This window comes from Melanostigma gelatinosum, assembly GCF_949748355.1.
Source record: "Melanostigma gelatinosum genome assembly, chromosome: 3".
Taxonomy (NCBI): Eukaryota; Metazoa; Chordata; class Actinopteri; order Perciformes; family Zoarcidae; genus Melanostigma; species Melanostigma gelatinosum.
In genome coordinates, this window is record NC_136636.1 from 22,055,005 (window position 1) to 22,077,997 (window position 22,993).

At 44.1% G+C, this 22,993-nt stretch overlaps 1 protein-coding gene across 1 annotated transcript in view; it reads left to right on the forward strand.

The window, feature by feature from the left end:
• The first annotated feature begins 1,393 nt into the window (after positions 1-1,393).
• The window catches only part of nav1b (neuron navigator 1b), a 44,827-nt gene continuing 23,227 nt past the window's right edge, over positions 1,394-22,993 (forward strand). Inside the window, exons 1-3 of the mRNA XM_079265372.1 lie at positions 1,394-2,336; positions 7,126-7,228; positions 8,692-9,048. Coding sequence (XP_079121498.1) covers positions 1,604-2,336; positions 7,126-7,228; positions 8,692-9,048 — 1,193 coding nt within the window. The 5' untranslated portion in view covers positions 1,394-1,603. The remainder of the gene's footprint in view (positions 2,337-7,125; positions 7,229-8,691; positions 9,049-22,993) is intronic.

Sequence of the window (22,993 nt, forward strand, 5' to 3'; positions counted from 1 at the left end):
ATGCAGCTCCACCCTTCCCCTCTCTCAGCGATTTGAGAGTTTATACATTTTTATCTCCAGGACATTTTACTGAAAACCGTCAAATGTCAGCCCAAACGCTTCTAGCAAGGAGTCAGAACGTAGGAGTGATTTAGGAAACTTCTCAGAACAAGAAAGTAACAGAAAGCTTTCCCTGATGAGGAGGTGTGTGGCTCAGCGGTCAGGTTTGCAGTAAATATGGCATTTCGGAGTTAGTTATCTTATGATTCATCAAGAAACCTGATTCCATAAAATAATTAAGCTATTCAATGCATCATGGGAGTAAGGTCACAGTCTGCTGTGCTGGAGTCAGCAGGGGAGCCTTGGAGCTCGTGATGAGGAGGAACAAGACATGCCATTGTTTCCAGAAACGAATTGCCAGATCAAACCACCTCACTGGTCCATGAAAAGAAAAAAAAGCATTGGAGTGTGGTGCAAACCCATTGCGAGTGTCAGAGCGGGACCATCTGGGCATTGCCGCTAACAGGTCAATCATATCCGGTGGATCAGATTCTATTCGCCAGTGTTGTATTCAGATTATTTAAAGAAGACATTTCATTTGATGAGCACATAACAACATGGGGGTGGTATCACAGTAGTTTATGGAGAAGGTTCGTGTTTCTTTGGCAGCTGAGTTTTAGCAGAGCGCCGAGGTCTGCTGCAGATGACATGCGGGCACAGAGAGAGGGTGGTTTCCATGGAGCAGCGCTGCATGCGACCGCTGCAGAGCCTCCTTGAGCCTCCTGAGACACAGCCGTAGGGAATACCTTAAAATCATGATTCCACTCATATGTTAGCAAAAGAAAACATGGCCGAAAATGATGTGAAAATCCTGTGTATGTGTTGTTTTATGTGGGATTTTGACAGTGATAATGATTTCTGCCAAGGCCTGGAATTACAAATCTGAATGTGCATCCATTCACATTAACGATGCGTCCACTAACATCACAAATCATGCATCATGTTGAATGTATTGAACAGGGAGCACTGTAGGTGATGGAGGGGGAGGGGAAGAACAAAGGAATCAGAGGAGATGGTGGGAAAACATGGTGCGTTAGAGGAGAATGGCGCCTGGTTTTTAAATACACAGATGATCATTTCTCATCGCTCACTTGCATTTCGCATATTCTGCTGAGACGCAGCAAAGCATCTTCTAAACGAAGGAAAACAAACGAGGGAAGGAGGAGGCATGATGGGAGGGAGGGAAGTGGGAGGCGAGGCAGAGGCAGCAGAGAGCAGGGGGAGGAGGGAGCGTTGATGCGTCTGCTGTCATTCCGCTGCTGCGCGGCTCAGCGGCAGGAGAGTGTGCTGGAGGGAGGAGGGTGGAAAAAATCGGAGGAAAGGAGGACGGGAGGGAAGGAGAGAAAGGGAGTGCCTGGGCAGCACTGCAACAGCTGCAACTGCAGCAGCCTGTAAGGAGGAAAAAGAGGGAGAGAAGGGGACGGAGGGAAGAAAGAGAAGGATGCAGAGGAACCAGCTTAGAGGAAGCATTTTTATGTGTGTTTTTGCACAAGGAAAAGGGTTTGATACGGAAGCCAGTTTTCTCCCTCGCTGATGCTTTTCTACATGGTCTCATGCAGGAGGCATGCTTGGAAATAGTGTGAAAGGCAGAGGACACTTGAAGATGGAAAGGACGGATAGCACAAAGGCATACGGCCAAGCAGATGGCAAAGGAGTTGGTATGGCAGCCAAGAGGGCAAAGTCTGGAGTGCCCCAGAGCACACAGAGGGCTGAACTGAAGGTTTACCGGGCGGGTAGCTCTGAGGGCAGGCTACCAGTGTCCTCCAATCTCCGCAAGCAGAGGTCCATGACAAACCTGGCTGTACTCACTGACGCCGAGAAGAAGTTGCACCTTTATGAGCCCAAGTGGTGCGATGACATGGCCAAGCCCGGAGCAGGGCAGTCCAAGATGGGCAAGCCAAAGACAGCAGGGGTGGGCAGCAGTGCCGGAGGTTGTGCCCCTCTTTCTCGAAACCTATCCAAATCGGAACACTCGCTGTTCCAGGGCAAGCCCATGCCCTTCAGCCCCCTGGCTGCTCCATCTCCTCTGAGCAAGCTGAGCCGCATACCTCGTGCTCCTTACGCTGAGGTGAAGCCCATGAGCAAGGCGGCGCCCGAGGACGGGAAGTCGGATGACGAGATCCTCTCCAGCAAGGCGAAGGCCAACGCTAAGAAGCAGGGAGCCGGACCCGGAGGGGAGTCCGGTTCCAAGGGCCAAGGGGAGGAAGGGGGAGACAAGGCTTTCCTGAAGGTGGACCCAGAACTGGTGGTGACGGTGCTGGGCGACCTGGAGCAGCTGCTCTTCAGTCAGATGTTGGGTGAGTACAGCAGAGCAGTCTTGATACCTGTACAACCCCAGGGCCCCCGACAGTATGTGTGGCGACCATGTGCTACAAACCAAACGCCCCGCTTGTAAGATCTCTCAGTGCATCTCGGCGGCACGCCCCCTTCGATACAGCCGTCACACGGCACCTGCTTGCTCCTGCAGACCCACACCACCCTAAGAGCGGATATAATGCAGTTCGACGACGAAGAAGATATCCTTGTTGTGCTTGCAAAGCATGCTCCCCTTTATATTATTTAATTGAATGCTGCATCAGCTTGGCTTCCTATCAACCATTCAGCTTTACGTAAAAATGCCAAAGCTACAGTGATGCGCTATTGTTCTTATTCCTCCAGCATGTCGTTTAGGTGTCTGAGGCCGTTGATGTGAAACATGCTTGCTTTCTATCGTAGCGTTGCCGGCTGAATGCATGAGAAAAGCCTGAGGGGTTTGGGGATTATTACCAGCGAACTGAACTGAGCTCTGGTTTGCTGCAACATGTGCCGATGCACTCCGGGGTTCATCCACTCCTCCACGTAACGCGTCCCATAAAAAGAGAGATGGGGAAAGAAGGCATGCCATATTGAATTCATTTGAGGCACACAGACACATATTTAGCCTCCTCGCAGCTCCATTCATCTGTAGAGCGCTGACAGATGGTTTACTGCAAAAAGAAAGGAAAATGGCTTTCTCTCTGGAGGTGTAGGTCAGGTTTATAGGCAGAGCTGGGTGAATAATAAGGGTTTTGATCACATGATGGTGATTCTGATGACTTCCATCATATTTTCCTTGTATACCAAAGCATGCCTCCTTGTTTAGCTGCAGGTGTTGTATTTATCTAATTCCTCTGTTTTCACTGCAAGGTTATTGGACTTCTTAGATTTGAATTATTTTACAGTTCAGACCTTCAAATATCTGTTGTAGCAACTATTGTATAGAAAGAGAGACTGAACATTACACCCTTCAATGCATACAACTGCATTTTCTTATGTCAATGTTTTGGTTTCTGATGACACTTCTGACAGCAGGTTTTCTAATTTAAAGAACAGGAAGATTAGAGCATGAGAGCTTTGTGTTAATTCATATTCCTAAAATCCTATCATTGACAAATCTGGTCCAAGCATGTTACACACCAACAAGCATCGCATGTACTATTCAATTATTTGTCATTCCCTTGCTCCAGCATATCTGCAGCAGGGCATGTTCTCAGTTGCATCGTAATGAACACATCTGTGGTGATTGAATCGGTTATTCATGCCTCATTAGCCCATATGGACATCTATCACTCATGTTAGTCACACTTAGAGTCAACTACCAACTGTCAACAACAACAAGATTAGCAGCATCAGTGATGTTTGGGTGTGAAACAACCACTAACATTTCTAAAAGCTCTGCAGAATCCGCGTCTGCTTTATTAACCTAATTGCAGCAGAAAGCCTCGAGCTGATGCATCTTTTCTCCTCCATGTTACACTTTGACCGCTATGATCTGTGAAGATCAATTCAAAGTCGTTATTCCTCAAAAAGGGGAAGTTATTACCGAAATGAATTATTTATCATCATTTAAGATTTGACAAGTGCTTTTGTGCTCATGAAAGGAAAACCAGGAAACAGAACATGGTGCTATAAAAGCGGGAAACAGTGATTATTGACTTAAATTGATCAGGCAGATTAGAGAAAATGATCGTCAATGATATATTAATGTGTTGCATTCATGGCAGCATTTGCTGAGCACTCTTTTCTGCATGGTGGACTGGATCTTTTGTCCTTGTCCTGACGGCATGTGGGCAGCCTTGCTGCTATAAATAGATCAATTTATTAAAAGTCTGCTCTGTTTCTGCAGCATATCTCATTATAAGATGGCTGAAAGGACGCTATTTATGACCATAGAGGGTCTCTTTGTTTACCAACATGGCATTAAAAACTTAGTCAACAGGCTCATCTATTGAGCTCGCCATCTAAATTTGTGCACGTGGCTTGTCGTACAGTAGTGGAACATCGTCTTCATCACAAGACGAGCCTGCAGATAACACGGCATAATAAAACACTTGCGTTCCGATCAAGTGGAGCTTTCATGCTTTTATTTTGTGGTTTGATAATCTCATACTCATATACTTGCAACTTCTATTTGACTGAAGTCGTCTTCCTCTTTTCTGCTGTGTAATAAATGGAAACGGAGTAGCCTCAAATACGTTTCTTGAAAATGATGAATGCACGATGACAAATAGATGCCAGGTCATTAGAACGACAGATAGGAAGCTGAAGATGAGAGTAGAAAAGACAGCAGGACTCCTGGAAAAAGGGCACGAGCAAACGTCATTGCATTGTAATTATATGTCATCTGTCATGCAAGATCTCAAACATATATGGCCCACAGTGGTTGAATATGAGTAGAATATCAAGCTATACAGGCATGTAAGGGTCATGAAATCGTGCCTCTTAAAGGTACAGTAAGTTTAACGTAACATTTTTAAACATAAAAACCCATAGTTAAGTAATATCTGATGATATCTCAGTCGAAAAAGTCACCAATGTGCATGATGGAATTGAGCAATCTATTACATCACTGTGAGGGTGTTACTTTTTGTTGAAGTGCACAAGTTATTTTCCCATCTGTGCATTGTGAGAAGTTCTGAAAAGCTTCATGTGAGCTCTGATCCAATGACACAGGCTTTTAAAATGGAGTCTGATTTGCTCTCACTAATAGGCTTGTTTGTTTTTGGAAATTTGGATGGAAATAGTTTTTTAAGGTAATAACTAAAGGCCTTTAAATAATACTTTGGAATTCATTTTGCCACACTTTAATCTGCCTGTGTCGATGTAGATCACTTCCCGTGACATCATTCGTAGGACTTTCCCGAGAAATTATCTTTACATACAACTAACTTGCATCAGAAAATACGTTTACATTTTTAATGAACATAACAAGGAAATGATTAACCTCTCGCAAAAATGTCAAGACAGAACATATCAGCAACATATTTCATTTGATTTGTGCAAAAATATCAGATTCTGTTATTCAAATTATGATTTTAGCAACTCAAGCATTATTCAACTTTTTATAATTATGTGTAGGCACTTTCAGAAATTTGTTAAGATGAAGGAAAATTCATAGTTTTGATTTCATACAGAAAAGAAATCAGCGGTGACTTGAAGCACGTTTACATGTTATTGAAACCACAATCTTTGACTTGTCTGTGAACGCAACGCAGAATGTTTTTCATTGCTTTGAATGGAACATGCAGCACATTTCTGACAACTGGAACCTTCATAAACATCAATTATTGTGGATGAAATCACTTCCTCTTTACTAAAACTTGCACCGTATTCAGTGTCCACCATTTATTTGACTGTGCTGTGTCTACGTTCTGCTAAGAATCCCATAAAGCAGTACATCACATTTTATGAATGCAGAACAGTCATGTGACAGTTACTGATGAAAAAAAGACTAAACTATTAAGTGTCAATAATTGTTGGTGGATAGTGAATGAAGCGATGGGTTTGTAAGTGGACCATTGACTTCCACTGATGATTAGATTTGTAGCATTAATAGGTCTTAGAAGCCCTGAGAGAAGTCTGCTGCTATATAAAGTATATACGTAAGTTGCATTAAAGAATCCCTGCTCAAAGAAGTTAATAATAAAACCTGAGCCCAGACAAGTTTCCAACAACATAATATTTAACATTTACTCAGTATCACATTTAGGGTGGCTCATGAATCATAAAATGCTGTGATGTTCAAGTATGTACTTGGGTTATACTGTCTGGGTACACACGTTTCCATATGACGATTTATTGTTTTTTCATTGAGGCCATATATTCGATGTATTTGGATGCTATTGAAACCAGCTGATGTATCAATGGCTCTATTATAAACAAGCCTTCGGCTTCATTGCAGATTTGGACTCCTATCTCTTGTGCTGGTTTTAAAGAAGGACGTTAGCGAGTGTGTTTTGTACAAACTGTGTGTAAATGTTTGCACGTGATATTGATTCCCTCTATACACTCTGTGAATGAGTTCAACATCCTAACATGAGAGCAGCCCATTATTTGACGCCTACGCCCCTTCCCCTCTCCTCCAGCTATTCCAGTCAATGTACTGCATGTTCTTTCTTCCCGGGGGGGTTCCAGCTCCCCACACTGCAGTGGAAAGCCCCATGTCATTTTGTTTTAAGACAGGGTGGTTCCTCTCATTTGTTTACAGCTAACACAACAACATAATTGTACTGTAATATTGATTTGACACGGTCGTGACCCACTGACTGCACACTTTGCATCGCACGCAGCTCTGTCCAAATAAGCTGACCTGCAGTGAAAGCCCGTCTGGCTGCAGTTCAGCTGCTTGTTAGCCGCACAACTTCAGCTGAATGACTCTGAGTTAATGCTCGATAACACAGAAGCTCTGGAGAGAAAGGAAAAGTCCTTGAAAAACCATCCTGCTGTGGCATGAATGTCAGAATACATCCCCCTGGTGGTCAAGCGAAGTTAGAGGCAACCTTTCAGTGTTTCATTCTCCAGGATGTACCACGTCGGTGCAGGAGGCGGGGGTAGAGCGGAGGTTACCATGGTGAGGGAGTCCATGGAGTGAGATTTGTCTGCCTGTCACATCCGTCCAGACACAAATATTGCAGAGCACATGCATGTGGAGGCAGAAATGTGTGTGTGTATGCATGAATTCTCTTCATACTCCAGCACAAACCACAGTGAAACAGCAGCATGTGTCTGAGTTTTATCTCCACACACAAAATGTTTTATAACCTTTCGTTCTGCATGACTGACCCACAGACCCTGAGTCCCAGAGGAAGCGGACCGTGCAGAATGTCCTTGACCTCCGCCAGAATTTAGAGGATACAATGTCGAGTCTGCGGGGCTCTCAGCTCAGTCACAGGTAAGTGCACTACATCTGCATTTTTTTGGACATTATATTGCCTCATAATGCTGTCTCCCACACCACTGGCTAGTATCACACAAAAAACAATAAAGGCAGTGTATGTCTTGCTCATGACATCATAAAACCCTGAGCAATATTCTGTCTTTTGTTTAAACTGGAAAAAAAGAAAACGCATGTGAACAAGCAACAGAAAGCTCGTTGGATCGATACATAACACAATAAAGTGTAAACAGTCTGGAGAGTTGCCACCTGGTGCACATCTGGCTTCCATCCTTCTTAAAGAGCCCGTCTCTGTTTCGTGGTCATGACTTCATTCTAAGAATCTCTCTGTTTAGCTCTCATAGGCAAAAGGCCCAGACATGAAATTGTTGCAGCAACAACAGCATAAGGCACTGGTGGAGGACAGGCCATTTTCATTTTCATTTGGACATACAAGTTGATATTTGCTGATGAGCTGATGAAGGAAGCCTGAGACTTTTGCAAACCAAAACCACAGCTACAAGTTCAATATAATTATAAACTTAGAATATAATCATGTTTCTCTCTGTCTGCTGAATGTGTCATTATGCAGTTCTTTGAAAACACATACTTTAAAAGCTGGTACAATGGTGGTAATTGTGTATCTGACATTCTGTTTTGATGTTTTTTGGTCAGAAATGAATGGATAATCAATATCAACTCCATCCAGTATCTTCTCTGTGAAATCTTGCGATTGTACCCTTGCTATTGGCCAGACCTTCTCATTGGATGCTTGACGAGACATCTTGTAATCCTCAGCAGTTATAGTTATGTTGTATAATTATCTTCAATCATTCAGATGTCTTTTAGATGAGAGTAAAAATTTGTCTCTCCGTCAGGTTCAGTACTGGAGTGGCGCCAGTTAGCCTCTATATTGATGAATTATCCATCAACAATGGATAAAAATACTCCCACGGTCGTAGCCATTGCAATATTTATTTGGGTGAGTTGGTACATGTAGTTATGTCATCGGCAGACACAGAAGACGCTCGCGGCCATCTGGAGGACATTTCTAACCCTGACTCACTTACAGGAGTGATATACTCTCCTCAGAATAATGGAAAGGTTGCTTTAGATACGACAGCACAGCCGTGCAAAGCAAAGTCCTTGGTGTGTGTGAATGTGTTGCTCAACGAGACAGAGAGAGATCCTCTTTGCCATGTTAACATGGGGATATCGGATCGTCCATCTCTTTGTCTTTGGGTTCAAAGAGGCCACATTTCTAGTTTTAGTCCCCGAAGACGACGCGACACAACTGCTGTATCTGGGGCATCGGCGACTCAATGCCACTGTGGGTTTTCTTTGAAGGACAGAGCGAGAAGAACGTTTCACTGGGTGCTCTGGTTCGCATTTGTGTCGTACTGGACAAGAAAGTCAGCTAAATGTGTATGAACATAACACACACTGACCTTTTCCCCCTCCCCCCCCGTGTGTCGCTCTAGCTGTATGGACAGTAATGTGGGCTACGACAGCGACGAGGCCAACGCTCACAGCATATCCAGCCTGTCCAACCGCTCGTCGCCTGTCTCCTGGCGCCACGGCCAGTCCAGCCCTCGCCTTCAGGCGGGCGACGCCCCGTCCTCCACGGGCGGCGGATACAAGGGGAGTAAGACGACCGGCTCCCAGTACACGGCCCAAACGATGCCGGCTCGCTGCTCCAGCCGCCTCAGTGGCACGTCTCGCATTGAGCTCATCGAAGGATTGGATGACTCCGACCTCAAGTCCGGTTACCTGAGTGACAGCGACGTGCTAGGAAAGAGCCTTCCGGATGACGACGACAACGACAACCTAGGCAACGGGTAAGAGCACCTGAAGATGGGGTTGAAACCTCTTGTTGCCATAACAACAATGAACCAATCAGCGACAGCAGATTGGCTGCATGCTGGTTGGTCCGTTAGGCCTCCACCTTGTGACTTTAAAAAGGTCAGTGAGAAGTTGTTGTCATATTTCGTTGTACTCACGCTAAGCTGATGGGTGTCCTGCTGCAAATGCTTTTCATTGTTGCATTCTGCATTTCCGTGTTTTAATTCGGCCGCATAGGGGCTGTGCATTATAACATTCAACAGTGGGTTTCGTGTGACTTTTCAAGCCGACATCGTGGCTTTCTGCTTTGTCTTGCTATCTGATGTTTTGCAAAAAGCATCAAAGAGCTTTCATCAGCAGTCTCTGCTTTTCTCTTGCTCTGAAAGGATTTCTCACAGTGCTCATGACATTCTCAGAGGCTGTTTTTGCTGACAGTGAGAGAAGTTCTTCACTGAGGGTAGGACTTGAACTCATCAGGTGTCCTCTCGGTTACACAGTAAATGCTCCCTCATCTCTGACGGGTCTTTGAAGATTTTGTCAACAGGTTAAGAAGCAACAAATGGCTTCAATTAGACAATACTTTCTTTTTTTTCTGATCAGGAATGCTGCCTCCTACAGTTCCTTGTTTTTTCCTCCTTCTTCGCCTGTCTTCTTCACGCTCTGCTAATTGTTGGAATGCTGTTAAGCATTCCAACTATTGTTCTTCGAATCTTTATTCAACTTCTTCTATTTATTCTACTACAGCTATTAGTACGACTGCTACGAGTACTACGACTACTGCTACATCTTCTACTGCCATTACTATTACTATTACTATTACTACTACTACTACTACTACTGTGATATGAAATAGTACGACCAATACTACAGCTATTACTATGACTACTGACACTGCTTCTTCTCTACTTCTTCTAATTACTAATACTTCTACAACAAATAATACTTCTACTACAACTTCTACTACTACTACAAATATCACTACCACTACTAGTAGTTATTCTAATGCTACTAATACTTCTACTAATAATACTTCTACTACAACTTATACTGCTACAAATATCACCACTGATGAATTTTTTTAAGCCACAGAAACTGTTCAAATATCAAAATGTTCAGCTCTTTCAGGAGAGGTGTGATATGACTTTTCATATTTGTAATCTTTAAACTCTTTGAATTATTCAGCTTTTTGCAATTTGTTTTTGAATTGGATATCTATTTTCAGCAATGTTTTTGCGATTAATTTCAGTTTTCAGCATTCCAACGCATTTTCAGCAGGAAATGCTTTTTCTAGTTGTTGTTATTGTTCTTCTCCACCTTACTGACCTTTGTCTTCTTCCTGCTCTTCTTCTTATTATTCATCTTTTTCTTCACCTTCCTCTTTGTCTTCATCACCCTCTTCTTCTTTGCCTTCCTGTCTTTTGTCTTCTTCACACTCTTCTTATATTTTGACTTCCTCTTCTTCAAACTCCTCTTCAATTTGTTCTTTTTCTTCTTCTTGGCCTTCCTGTGCTTTGTCTTCTTCACACTCGTCTTCTTCTCCTTCTTCTTTTTCTTCTTCTTTGCCGTCCTCTTTGTCTTATTGAAGCTCTTCTTCTTGTTCTTCCTCTTGTTCTTCTTCTTGGCCTTTCTCACCTTCACCCTTGCCTCCTTCCTCTCACATGCCTTGTGTATGTTTATCTACTTCGCTCTCCCAAGTTGACAGCTGACAGTGAGAGTAAGAGAGAAAGAATCCAGGACAGTCCTCCAGTTTGATTTAGCAGCTTTATCGCTGTTGCACATGCAGTGGGATTTAAACTCAGCCCCTTGAGCACTCACCAGTCCCTGCTAGCCAGGTCACGTTCTTACTACAGTGAGGACAAGAAAATAAATGAGACTCATTTAGATGAGTAAAAATTAGAGCAACGAAGAAAAAGTTTGAAATGGGTCATTTAAAGTTTCGTCAAAATTTGTAGCTGAGGAGAATCAGAACGGCATGAGATTGCTACCAAGAATGATTAAAAAAATGAGGATTGTGTTGAATAAAAATGGACGACTAGCTCCGTGTGTTGAGGTTTAGAATTTAGTTTGGAGGGAGGTGAAAAAGATCAGACATCAGAAACCTGATGAGGTTAGGATTAAACAGGGATTATCTCATATGGGTCCATTCCTCACAGTAACATCCGTGCACTCGAAATCCATTTAAATCTGCCCTGCATTTCGTACCTCTCTGCATCAGCTCTACTGCTTCAAATTGATGTGAGAGGTGAGCACCACAGGCACCAAAGATCCTAACAATTTTACATAACCGTGTTTTTAAAAATGCATCATCGTGCTCAGCGTTAGGCCTTCAAGTGTCAACAGTCCCGAAACATGCTTTCATGGAGACAAGCTGTGAGACATCCGAGACAACCGGCCCCTGCTGTAGATTATTACCATATACTCCAAGAGGATTATGGGTGTGTTTGGGTACATACATGGACATGTCAGAAGAGTTATTACACGCTATTGTGGCTGCCAAAACACAACAATACATGGAAACCCTGGGGGCTGTTTTCTCCCTGACCTTGAGTAGGCTGCTTATATTTGGAAGATACAACACTGCGGGAACCCCTCTAATTTGCATGCTTTGGTGGTCTGCGTTTGCATTAGTTTCAGTGGAAAGCATCCCTCCTGCAGGAATACTGGAGAGCTGTTCTCTCTGTCAAGAATGAATCCTCCCTCGTACCAACAACCTTTTGGTGCAGATAACTAGTTCATCCGGTTTTTGAAGCAGCCACTTGCTCAAATTTTCTTCCTCGCAGCTCCCCCTTGCAGATTCCGTGTTACATTTGCATTTCTACTGTACATCCCCTTGTCACACGCTCACACTCCGGCTCACTGAGAGCCATTAGCTGCCGGCTCTTGAAAATAGATCAGGCGCCCCCCCCCCCCTGTGTAACCATGGGAACCAGCTGGTAATCGACTGTATGGCGAAGTGCAATTTCTGTTCTCTTACACTTCTGTTCTCTTGCCCCAGTTTTCCCATGTTCATGCATTTCACTGATCTGAAATAAGCCCTAAATATAATGAACTAAATCTGAATGTAGAGTGAGACTTGTAAGAAACAACCAGATACTGGTGACATAATAAGACACAATGCATGTTGTTGATGGAACTACAGCACCATGCTCCATGTCTAATGGATATTGATTAATCCACACCAGACAGCACTGGCTATCTAAGGCTAAACGTGTACACACTGACAGTAATCACTGCTGCAGTGTGTCTGCCTTGTCAATAGTCTGATGCATACGTACATCTCAATCTCCTCAAGAGCTCCATCTTTCCATCAGAGCTCTACAGCAACACACTGCTTATTAATGATAATCTGGTTTGGCCCAGTTAAGGAAAAAAAATATTTAAGAAGCCTGTTTTAATCATAATTAATAAATACAACCTTACGTAAAGTCACTTTTTGGACAGTAGAGATCGTAAGATCTCAGAGACAACTTACTTGAGCAAACAGTAGCCCAATTGACTGACAAACCTCTACGATATCACTGGCCCATAAGGCTGGAGGCTAATAATTGTCCTCTTTCTCATCCAGTAGACACTGTGACGCCATAAATATGAATCGTCACATGACCAACATAAGTCCGAAGGTCGCTCTCGTTTTAGCTCTGGTTTGGTCTTCACCAACTCTTGAGAAAAATGTTGAGGACTTCAACTTTCACCACCAACTAGTCACTTGGCTTTGTCCGAGGCTAATAATCTCTGCTGTGTAGGATGTGACATATCTTCGGGTTTGTCACTGCAAGCAACTCCTTTCACCTTACACACAGTAGTTTGATTCAATGTTTATACCATCGAGTAAAATCACCTCCTTTCTGACACAAAAGTGTTTCACACAGGAAGTATTTATTGTAGGACAGTTTCATTTTATTGCATTATATACAGCAGTCTTTCAGTACGCATCTTCAAACTGCTCTCATGGTAGAAAGAACGGACTACATTTAGTTTCAACTTAATTGCTTGAGAATGAGCAACACTTCCTCGCTGAGCGACTGTTTTCTCTCTCTTGAGTGCTGAGGTGGCACCTTATTCAGCCGTGACCACGTCTCACCACGTCAGGAATCATAACTGCTTCCTGTGGTTACATTCTTGAAAACATATTGGCAAAGTTCCACCATGACTCGTATGATATCATCCTATTGCAAACCCTGGTTTTATGACTAGAGCAGTAATCAGATTATATTGCTTGTGTATGGTTGGGTTTTTCCATATCTGGTAGATAAATTGTGACTACTATTGAGCTTTCAGTGTCATGTTAGTGGTCAGTCAATTATGGTTGATGTTCTACAGGCACTCAGCTGCAGAATATGTAAGCGCAGGTTAGCTTCTCATGTCGAATGCAGATGTTAACCCGGGAAAGTTACTTGTTTTTTCCATAATGTCATTCAGTTGATGGGATGAATGCAAGCCGAATGTTTGCAGCAGAACATGTGAATTTCACTGGAGGCAGATCTCCCTGAACATGATGATTGTGTCTGACAGATGTACGTTTTATCTTGGAAAATTAACAGTTTAAAACCCCTTAAATTGGAATTGATAATATAATATCTGTCAGCATTTGGTTTGGCTCCAAACTCTTTGGCTGACCTCGGAGAGAAGCAACGAAAGGCACTTAGCGGCAGTACAGAGCTATTGATGACTGCAAAGCCTCATAGAAAGCTGAGGTCACGCCTCACTTTGGCTCGTTTTTGTTCCACAAACACATGTTTTCTTTTAGCAACCTCTCTATAGAGGTTAAAACCTGAAGCAGTTTATTGTACGTTTTTCGCTGAAAACAACAGCGGAACAAAAACATTGAAGTTGTTGGCTGTACAACCCAAAAAAGTAACTGATACATTTACACATACATTCATCTCTCTACCCTGTTATATGACAGACAGACAAACAGACAGATGGATAAATAATTACTGAGATACATTCTTACTTTATTCATTCATTCATTCATTTATTCATTTGTTCATCTCATTCAGGGACATTATAAACAGTAGTAAAGGGATAATGTAGCCAGAACTACTACAGAGAGCTGTTGCTATAATAGAGCTAATTGGAGGTAAATGCAAATATAAGGTGATTAACAGCTGTCCATTTATTCCAAATGTAAGGTAGTTATTTACTTTTAGCAAAGAATGTGGTATAGATATGATATAAAGTATATTTTGGGAGACACAAATCTCTTTCACGGTACAGTACAGATTCATTTCAATAAGATCTTTTAATCATCAGCGAACTGTGTAAGATTTCATGTGCTGTTCGTGGCCTCACACATGACACAGAACAAGTCACAGTTTAGACACAGCTGATGCAGAAACAGTAGAATACATATTGAGGATGAAGACGTGGTGAAGGTGAACCAAAAATAGCCTGTCCTGCTACAAGGTGACTTTTTTTTCGGGGGGGGGGGGGGGGGGGGAGGGAGAGAGGATGGGGACATCTCGGGATCGGGACCGTTCCATTTTGTGTTTCTACACAGCAGCGTTCATGTGGAGGCAGCAATGCAATGCAGGGCAGAGAAAGGAGGCTGGTTCAGCAGCATCACACTTCTGATCATGCGGCAACGTGGCTCGGGATGTGCTGCCATGGCAACCGTCTTCCACTGACCCACTGATGGACTGCCTCCTGTGTCGGTGTGTGATAGCTGCTGAACGGGTGTGTGTGTGTGTGTGTGTGTGTGTGTGTGTGTACGTGTACTTGTATCAACTGCTGGTGTGTGTGCGATAAAGAGAAAGAGAGAGACGTAGACAGAGAAAATGAGAGACAGACAGACAGACAGACAGAGAGAGAGAGAGAGAGTCGGGTGTGAAGGCAGCATGCTAACCACTTAATTTGATTGTTTCTTAATTGGCCTTGGGGGAGAGCTGTCTGCCTGTATACTATTGTTTGTGTTTCCATTTCCATCCGGGTCATGCCAGGATTTACAGTGGCACTGGTTGTGGAAAATTCTTTCATTCAACCAGTTTTCCAGAAATCTAATCTGAAGAACAAACCTCCTAAATTCCTTTAAAAGTAAAAGCATACGATTGCATGTTTCGGACAAAAATGACACCGTTTTACACCTCACGAGCACTGAACGCATTCCATCGCTGTCTTTGCCTTCACTACTGTATTTCGCAGATAAGCCCATGGCTCAGTTTGCTCCTCTGGCAATGTCATGTCCGTGGTAACCAGAATAAAGCTTTGCCCCTGCTAGTGAGTGGATCTGCTCGATGGTTTGCATGTACAGTTATGAAAGTGAGTATTTGTAGTTTTACAGCCTCACTCGTGGAAACTATATGTGTATCGACAAGCACATTCTGTAATGCACAAAGGGTTCGCTGCAGTCATCTGATCCTGGATCTGTGCCTCCGGCGGTCTGCAGTCAATTTCCCCTTCCTGCCCGCCCGGGGTTGGACCTTTCCATCGTCACGGAGTGCTTGCCGAACTATTGAAGCCTCGCACGTTTTCTGACCCACTTAAACCCATCAGCACCAAAATTGAGTTTTGGCCTCTTTGCTCTGTTTCTCTGCAGGCGCTGCTGGGATTACAGTTTAGTGAGGCCACCACTCGGGGGTCAGTCCTTCATGGGCTATTGCCCTGCAAGAAGGGATGTTGTTTTCTTGTCTCTGAAGACTACACACACACACACACACACACACAGATAAAGTTATGCACTTTGAAATGTTTGAGTCAATTTGTAATCTGAATATGTTGCGAAATGGTTGAAGGAAGAGCCATGAAGAAAAGCACCCACTGTGTTACTGTTAAACAGACTGCTGCGCAAACAGGCTCACACAGTCAGCAGCTTGAACACATCTGGGATCAACATGGAACTCTCATTTTCCACCAAAGGGTCAGTGAACGACTGGATCTAGAAGGCCCCCCCATCCCCATACCTGCCACCACCAGCATCCTCAGCCATGTGAGTAATGGACCATTACAGCAGCACCCCAGGGGAGTATGACTCCCCCCTGTATCATGTCTGCGTGTGGTCGTCTGCGTGTGCAGTTTGGATCCCACCAGTGCGTCATACTCAGCCCCTCAGGTGAAAAATATGACACTGTTTTGGCTCACTGTATCGTATTTTTTTCAAAATCGGAATCACGTGGAACGTGTTGATCCATCATTCTCCATTCATTGTTATGTTTGTTTGAAGTCGATTATCTCCTTTAAGTGTGGCTGATGAAGTCTGGTGGGTTCAGGTTAATATACTGCTCTGTGTCGTATTTGGCTCTGCTTCAACTCCGTGTTGATACTGAATCTGCGTTACTCAGACGGTTCAAGTTCGGTGTTTGAGTGCCATATCAATCAAGTTGATATCAATTTGTCGTAGTGCAACATCATGATACCCGGACAGCAGAGTTACCAGACGCTCAGGCTGTAAATGTGGCACCGCATGAGACTGCGGGGTCTCAGGAGGAAGTGTGCATCAGCTATATCGTGGCTGAGAGGGGGGAGAGTTTCCTGTCTGGGGCTGATGGAGACTGTACATTCATTTTCCAGTCCAATAATCAGACGACGAGTCCATTTTCTAGGGGGCCTTGCGGAGATGGTGCGTGCACTCTCTCAGACACATTTACCACATGGATACACCACTGCTCTGTGATGACGCCCCAATCCTATTTGCCCGAGCTATGGTCAAGCTCAATACCGATCAAAATTAGGCACCGGGAAGATCAGAGATGTGCTGAAGCAAAGCTCTGCCGGCTTTTTAATCTGTATAGTCCTGTTTGAATAATGATACTTAAACCAGGCTGTTTAAGGATGCTGTCTCTCTGAAATAATCCCTCACATTGAACCATTGGATCAAATCCACTGAGTAGAGGAATGTCTGCTGTCTCTCTGCATCAAAGGCTTCAAGATCAACCCTGTGAAGAGCAATTTTTCTTTCCTTTTAAATGCAAAGTGGTGCCTCCTTTAATACACATTTACAGAGCACACGCACACTACACTGCAGCTATAGGAGGCACAGCTTTAACTCATGATGCCCCCTGCTGGAAATCTAATGTCATGACACCACATGGAAACAAGCCGTAAAGCAGCAACACAGTTCAGATTCATCCAGGTTTACTATGTTATCTTATCAACTCTCGTAAGGTTAACTGAAAGTCTTTATTTGGATATAGTTCCACCTGTTCAGAATGTATGTTTTCTTATTATGGAATAGTTTCATCGATGAATAATATAGCGGCTGGAAAATGCATCATGTCTCCCCTCTCCACATACTTTACGGCCTGTGTCTGTGTTCATGCTTTTGGTTCGGGCCCTTGGGTCCGATTAAGGGAAATGTTAATGATGCATTTTAGACCTTGTGTGTGTTGACAGTCTGGGGAAGGCCCTTTCCCTTTTTCAACACAACAGTTCCCCCTGTGCACAAAGCGAGGCCCATGAGGAAGTGTTTTTTCCACTTTTGGCGTGGAAGACGGTCCCAGGTTCGTGACCTGAGATCTCATCCGACACCTTCAGGATGAACTGGACCAACAAGGTTTGGAAGAGCCCGGCCTTTATCGCCCAAAGTCAGCGCTCAACCTCACTAATGCAGGGAGCTAATCCCTGCAGCCAGCTGCCCACATCTTGTGGAAAGCCTTCCCAGAAGAGTAGAGGCTGTTATATTGCGTCACATTAATATCCATTGTTATGAATGAGGTTTACAACAATCAGCATTTCATACCTTTTAAGTTTCTTCATATCGTCCCTTAGCTTGTTACGGTGTTAATTAATGTTACAGCTGCCAATTAGAGCTGGACATTTAAAATATATCAAGGAATTCCCTTGGAGATCTTGATGTCTCTGGCCTTTCTTTCCTCCAATATCTTTCAAATACATTTTTTAGACTCCCATATTGCAGCACAGTTGACTGAACCAGAGAGAGGCCTCACCGATAGATCAAACGCCACAACAGTAAAGGTCAGATCACGAAAGGGGAGCTCGGACCACCCATGGATCTCGATTTTAACAGTTTGTAAATAGCCCAACGAGCAAAACATGCTTAGGATGTTTCGGACACAAGCCACTCTGTTATCAGTGCGGGACAGCTGTTAGTATACAGCGCAAACATGACTTCAAGGCTTTTTAGGTGACAGCTTATTCAGCCGCTGTGCGTGGCCTGGCTGAGATAAACAGGAGACTGCAAACAAGTCATATCATTCATCATTCTGGGCAAAGACATTTTAGTTTGATTCGTTTTTCTTTTCTTTTTCAGCAAAACAAGCAACAGCAGAGAAGCCAACCCTGTCTTAACTAAACTGCATTCTCCATTACATTTTGAAACTTTGTTATATTTAGGTAACAAAAGTACTTTCTTCATGAGGGACACGAACAGCAGCCCTGGGTGAAAGCGTGTGTTTTTAACCCATCCACCACCTCGACGACTCGTTCCAAACCTATTTGTGATATGTCAAAAAGCAAACATATTCCACGGAAAAATACATTTCCCCTGTGCAGCTTTTGTGGAAAGGCGTAGCTCTTGATGATCAGAGGGACAAAAGATAGAGGCAGACACAACAATCTTTGATCCAACGAGCATCTCCCTCTGTGACAGATAATGAGAAATGCCTGTTTGTCTGGTACACACACTGACTTATTCTCAACAAAAAGAAAAAACTGTTAAATTCCATACATAGCTCTATTCATATTACAAGATGTGGCCTAAGGTGGAAAAAACCGAGGCAGCCTAAAACTATAATACATCATAAAGGTCAATCAGGCCCAACATTTTGAACCAAAACAAGTCAAGCTTGACTTAACAGTCGACTGATCAGATTTTTGGCCGAGGATGTGAACAGGGTGTGAGACGTCCTTTACCTCCCGGAGTAGTTGGTCTACAGAGCTGAGATCTGGTGAGATCATCCCTGTGAGACTGTTCCACTCCTAATGAGAGGGGGAGGGAGGTTTTCCAAGGCTCCTCATGCCTCACTGGAGGTCCTCCTGTCATCTGTGGCTTTGTGGTTAGAGCTCGCATGGTGATTCAGGCCTTGTACCTTGGACGGAGTTTTTCCAGCCATAGGCCCGAGGAGGGCAGGGATGAAGATGGAACACGTATTACTTTTAAGTGCAGTCGTCATTGTGATCTGTTTCATGTGAAAGACTGTCTGATCTAAAAAAAACTAAAACGTTTATTTGCGTGGGCTTTTAAATTTGTTTTCCTGTTGAAGGTTAAAACCCTGACAATCACTGTCAAGACTTCATGAGACATCACTGACACTAATCTAAATCACTAAGCTTTATTTGAATACATTTGTTGAGTTTGAAATGGACCTAAGACAGTTCACACTGGAGTTGTTTCTTTACTCTGAGGTGTTTCATACAAGCAATGAACACCATCCAGCACCCATCAGAAGAGCTTCAACATATCGTAACATCTGCTCAGAACTCATCGCTTTAGTTTCCTACAGCAGACAATGAGCAACATGTGAATACCATTGGAATACTGCCTAGCTAGCAAATATGGCTTATTGTAGCCCATCTTACTACCCCCCTCACACAGACCCCCACTTGTAGTCGGCCCAGTGACACGTTTGGCTGTACAGTGTACTGGATATTCATTGTAAAGCAGCAGAGATCGAGACATCCCGCCTTTTAGATATGGATCACGTTACAAAACGCTGGATCCATACAGTTCCCATCATGTAACTCCTATAAATGCCTACTTCATTACCGCCACACCTTCGGTTTGTAATGCCGGCTCTCTGTTTGAATGTTTGAGGCTCAATGCCAAAGCCAAGTCAACCCTGATGACCTAATGGGGGTTATTTTTCTAAAACTGGAACGCTACAGCCACAAACTAGCCTGCGTCTTATGAGGACTTAACTGAGCTCAGTAAAATGGCCTATAATTTACTATCTCTCCTGTGGTCTGGCAATTTGCTCAGACAAGCTAACATTTGGGCCATTATTCATAGCTAGGCTAGTTTGAGGAAAAACTGCATAAAACAGTATGTATATGATAAATGAAGTATCTATTTATGAGCTCACTAGGTAATAGTTCACCAAGACAGCCGTTGGACATCATCTCTCGCGCTCTCTCTCTCTGCCTCTCTCTCTCTCTCTCTCTCTCTGCCTCTCTCTCTCTCTCTCTCTCTCTCTCCCTCTCTCTCTCTCTCCCCCTCCCTCTCTCTCTGCCTCTCTCTGCCTCTCTCTCTCTCTCTCTCTCTCTCTCTCCCTCTCTCTCTCTCTCCCCCTCCCTCTCTCTCTGCCTCTCTCTCTCTCTCTCTCTCTCTCTCTCTGCCTCTCTCTCTCTCCCCCTCCCTCTCTCTCTGCCTCTCTCTCTCTCTCTCTCTCTCTCTGCCTCTCTCTCTCTCTCTCTCTCCCCCTCCCTCTCTCTCTGCCTCTCTCTCTCTCTCTCTCTCTCTCTCTCTCTCTCTCTGCCTCTCTCTCTCTCTCTCTCCCCCTCCCTCTCTCTCTCTCTCTCCCCCTCCCTCTCTCTCTCTGCCTCTCTCTCTCTCTCTCTCTCTGCCTCTCTCTCTCTCCCCCTCCCTCTCTCTCTCTCTCTCTCTCTCTCTCTCTCTCTCTCTCTCTCTCTCTCTCTCTCTCTCTCTGCCTCTCTCTCTCTCTCTCTCTCTCTGCCTCTCTCTCTCCCCCTCCCTCTCTCTCTGCCTCTTTTTCCTTTTTAAAATGTCTTTGGAAAGGGGGGTGTTGCATCTTTCTGCTCGCTGGATGGGATGAAAGGGGGGTCTTTGCTTGCGGAGGATATGCATTTGAATCTCGGCAGCACGCGGATGATTCAAGGAAGTTGTGTTCAAACCGGTCACGAATGAGCGGACGTGTTTTGATCGGCAAAGTGCCTCCGCTGCAGTCAGCGCCCAGAGCCAAGAGGACGTTACTTTTTACGCCAAGGTAACATTAGCATAACATGAACATAACATGTAACATGAATTCGGTTTAATTCAATAAGTTACATTTTTGGTTGTAGAAAACTCTAATAATAAAAACGATGCCGGAAAAATACAGTTAAGTAGCAAAGTGTGTCTTGAATTGAGCTTCTAAAGTTTCTGTTGAAGGGTTAAACATGTGTGTATTATGTTGCCATGAAGTCAAACAAATACTCATGAGAAGTGTGTTGACAGTGATTTGGCACTGGGAACTATAACATCTGTGGGAACACATTGTATTCTTGGAGGAGAACCACAGCTATCTGTATAATAGAAGCCATAGCATGCACCCCAGGAGCTTTGTCTCCGCTGCCCTTTATGCAGACAAATGAACTGCCCTTGCTGTGTATTTCATCTGCTTTTTACAGCTGCAACAGGCTCGAGCTTATATATGCATCAGTTCTGGGCTTGCTTCTTTCTTCATCTATCTTTGCAGTGTGTGCCACACACGTCCGTCTCGGTAGCAGCAGCCAGCCCCTCGGATGTGTGTGTGTGTGTGTGTTTCGTGATGCTGTTGGTGATTGCAGCGTCCCCACCCTGCTCCACTGCTCCCCAGTCATCCCTCAAGTCTTCTTAAATCAACACATTTTCCAAGCAACCCAACGCAAATAATAGCGCAGACGCACAAATCAGAGAGCCGTTGGAGTTGTGCCACGGAAAACAGAAAGTTAATCGCCACCCTATGTATGAAGTATGCACTTAGCTGGAGTACTCCCACCCTCTCCTGTCTAGATTTCGCCTCTGAGAGTAGACACTTTTTGCTTTATGTCAACAATCCACAGGCCCTCCTGCCTCCTTTCAGGCTGACATCCCTGTGGGGGTCATTCATGGCCGCTCTGCCGCCCCCTGACAGAGGTGGTATTGTTCGAACATACCGAGAACATCTGGGCCTAATGTAAATCAAAAATGATTCTCTTTGTTGCTGGTATGTGAAAACATTTCAAAATGTTCAAGAATGCCATTATTAATCTCAGGTTTCTCCTTGTTCGTGTCAAGCTGCGCCTCTGGGGTCCTGCGTCTATACGGCCACAAATCACTTCACTGACATGCTGCTGTTGTGCATCAGAATGCACCAAAGTGTCAGAGTATACGCTTCTACACCGTTTTGCAACTCTGCTACAGCCACGTGGTGTTAAGTCCAATGCGGAACGTGTGAGGGCCATTTTTGCCTCCCTGTGTTTTTCGACGCAATCCCAGTTTCCGTGCCTCGGCTAATTGCCGACTGCGGAGCCACAGAGAGCATTTTCAGCTCCGTTTGGGAACCCAAAAGAAAAGGAAAAGAACGGATCCAGCTCAAGCAGTGACTCAGCGTTAAAGGGTCTTATTCATTTACCTTTTCCACTGTGCCACATACATACAAATGTATGTTCCACATACATTTGATTACCATCTGTGGTTGCCAGTAGTAATGATGGGGAACGTAATCATGCAAATCTGAGTTGAGTCTCTTATACTGATACTTATTCAACATGTTATCATTGCTCTTCTAAAGCACATACAATGGCTTCCTCTTCAATTTTAAACTGCCCTCTGACTCTTTGTGAATCGAATTGTATCACCCTCCTCCTGTGATGTTTTGGTTGATTGAGAGGCTACACCTCTTGTTGAACTCCACCCGGTGATCTGCATTTGAAATGTTTTCAAATATTGTGTCTCCAGAGACCTGATGCCCAGCGAGCAGTTTCTCTGCGCTGTCCCATGCTTTCCTCACACCAGAGGCCAGTCTGGCAGCATCTGTTTCAGGGCGACTTGGTTGTGGGGTTGAGGGAAGGGTCAGGGAGGGGTTAGAGGACTGTCACTCCGATTTCCTCTCATCCTGCTTCTTCAGAGCATACCAGACCTCTTTGTCTAAACCCAGAGCTGTCAGTTGCCGTACTTTTTATCCAGCGAGATTTATCAGCACATCCTGTAAAGTTTCCCTTGAAGCTGCAGTCAAAGACTGTAATGTGTTTGCCAACCTAAATCATTAGCTTTGCTGGGATTTATTATATTATGGCACAGCTTATACACAGTATATATATATATATTTAGCTCAAAATGAAATGTCCAAATTGAGCGTTTTATTTAGA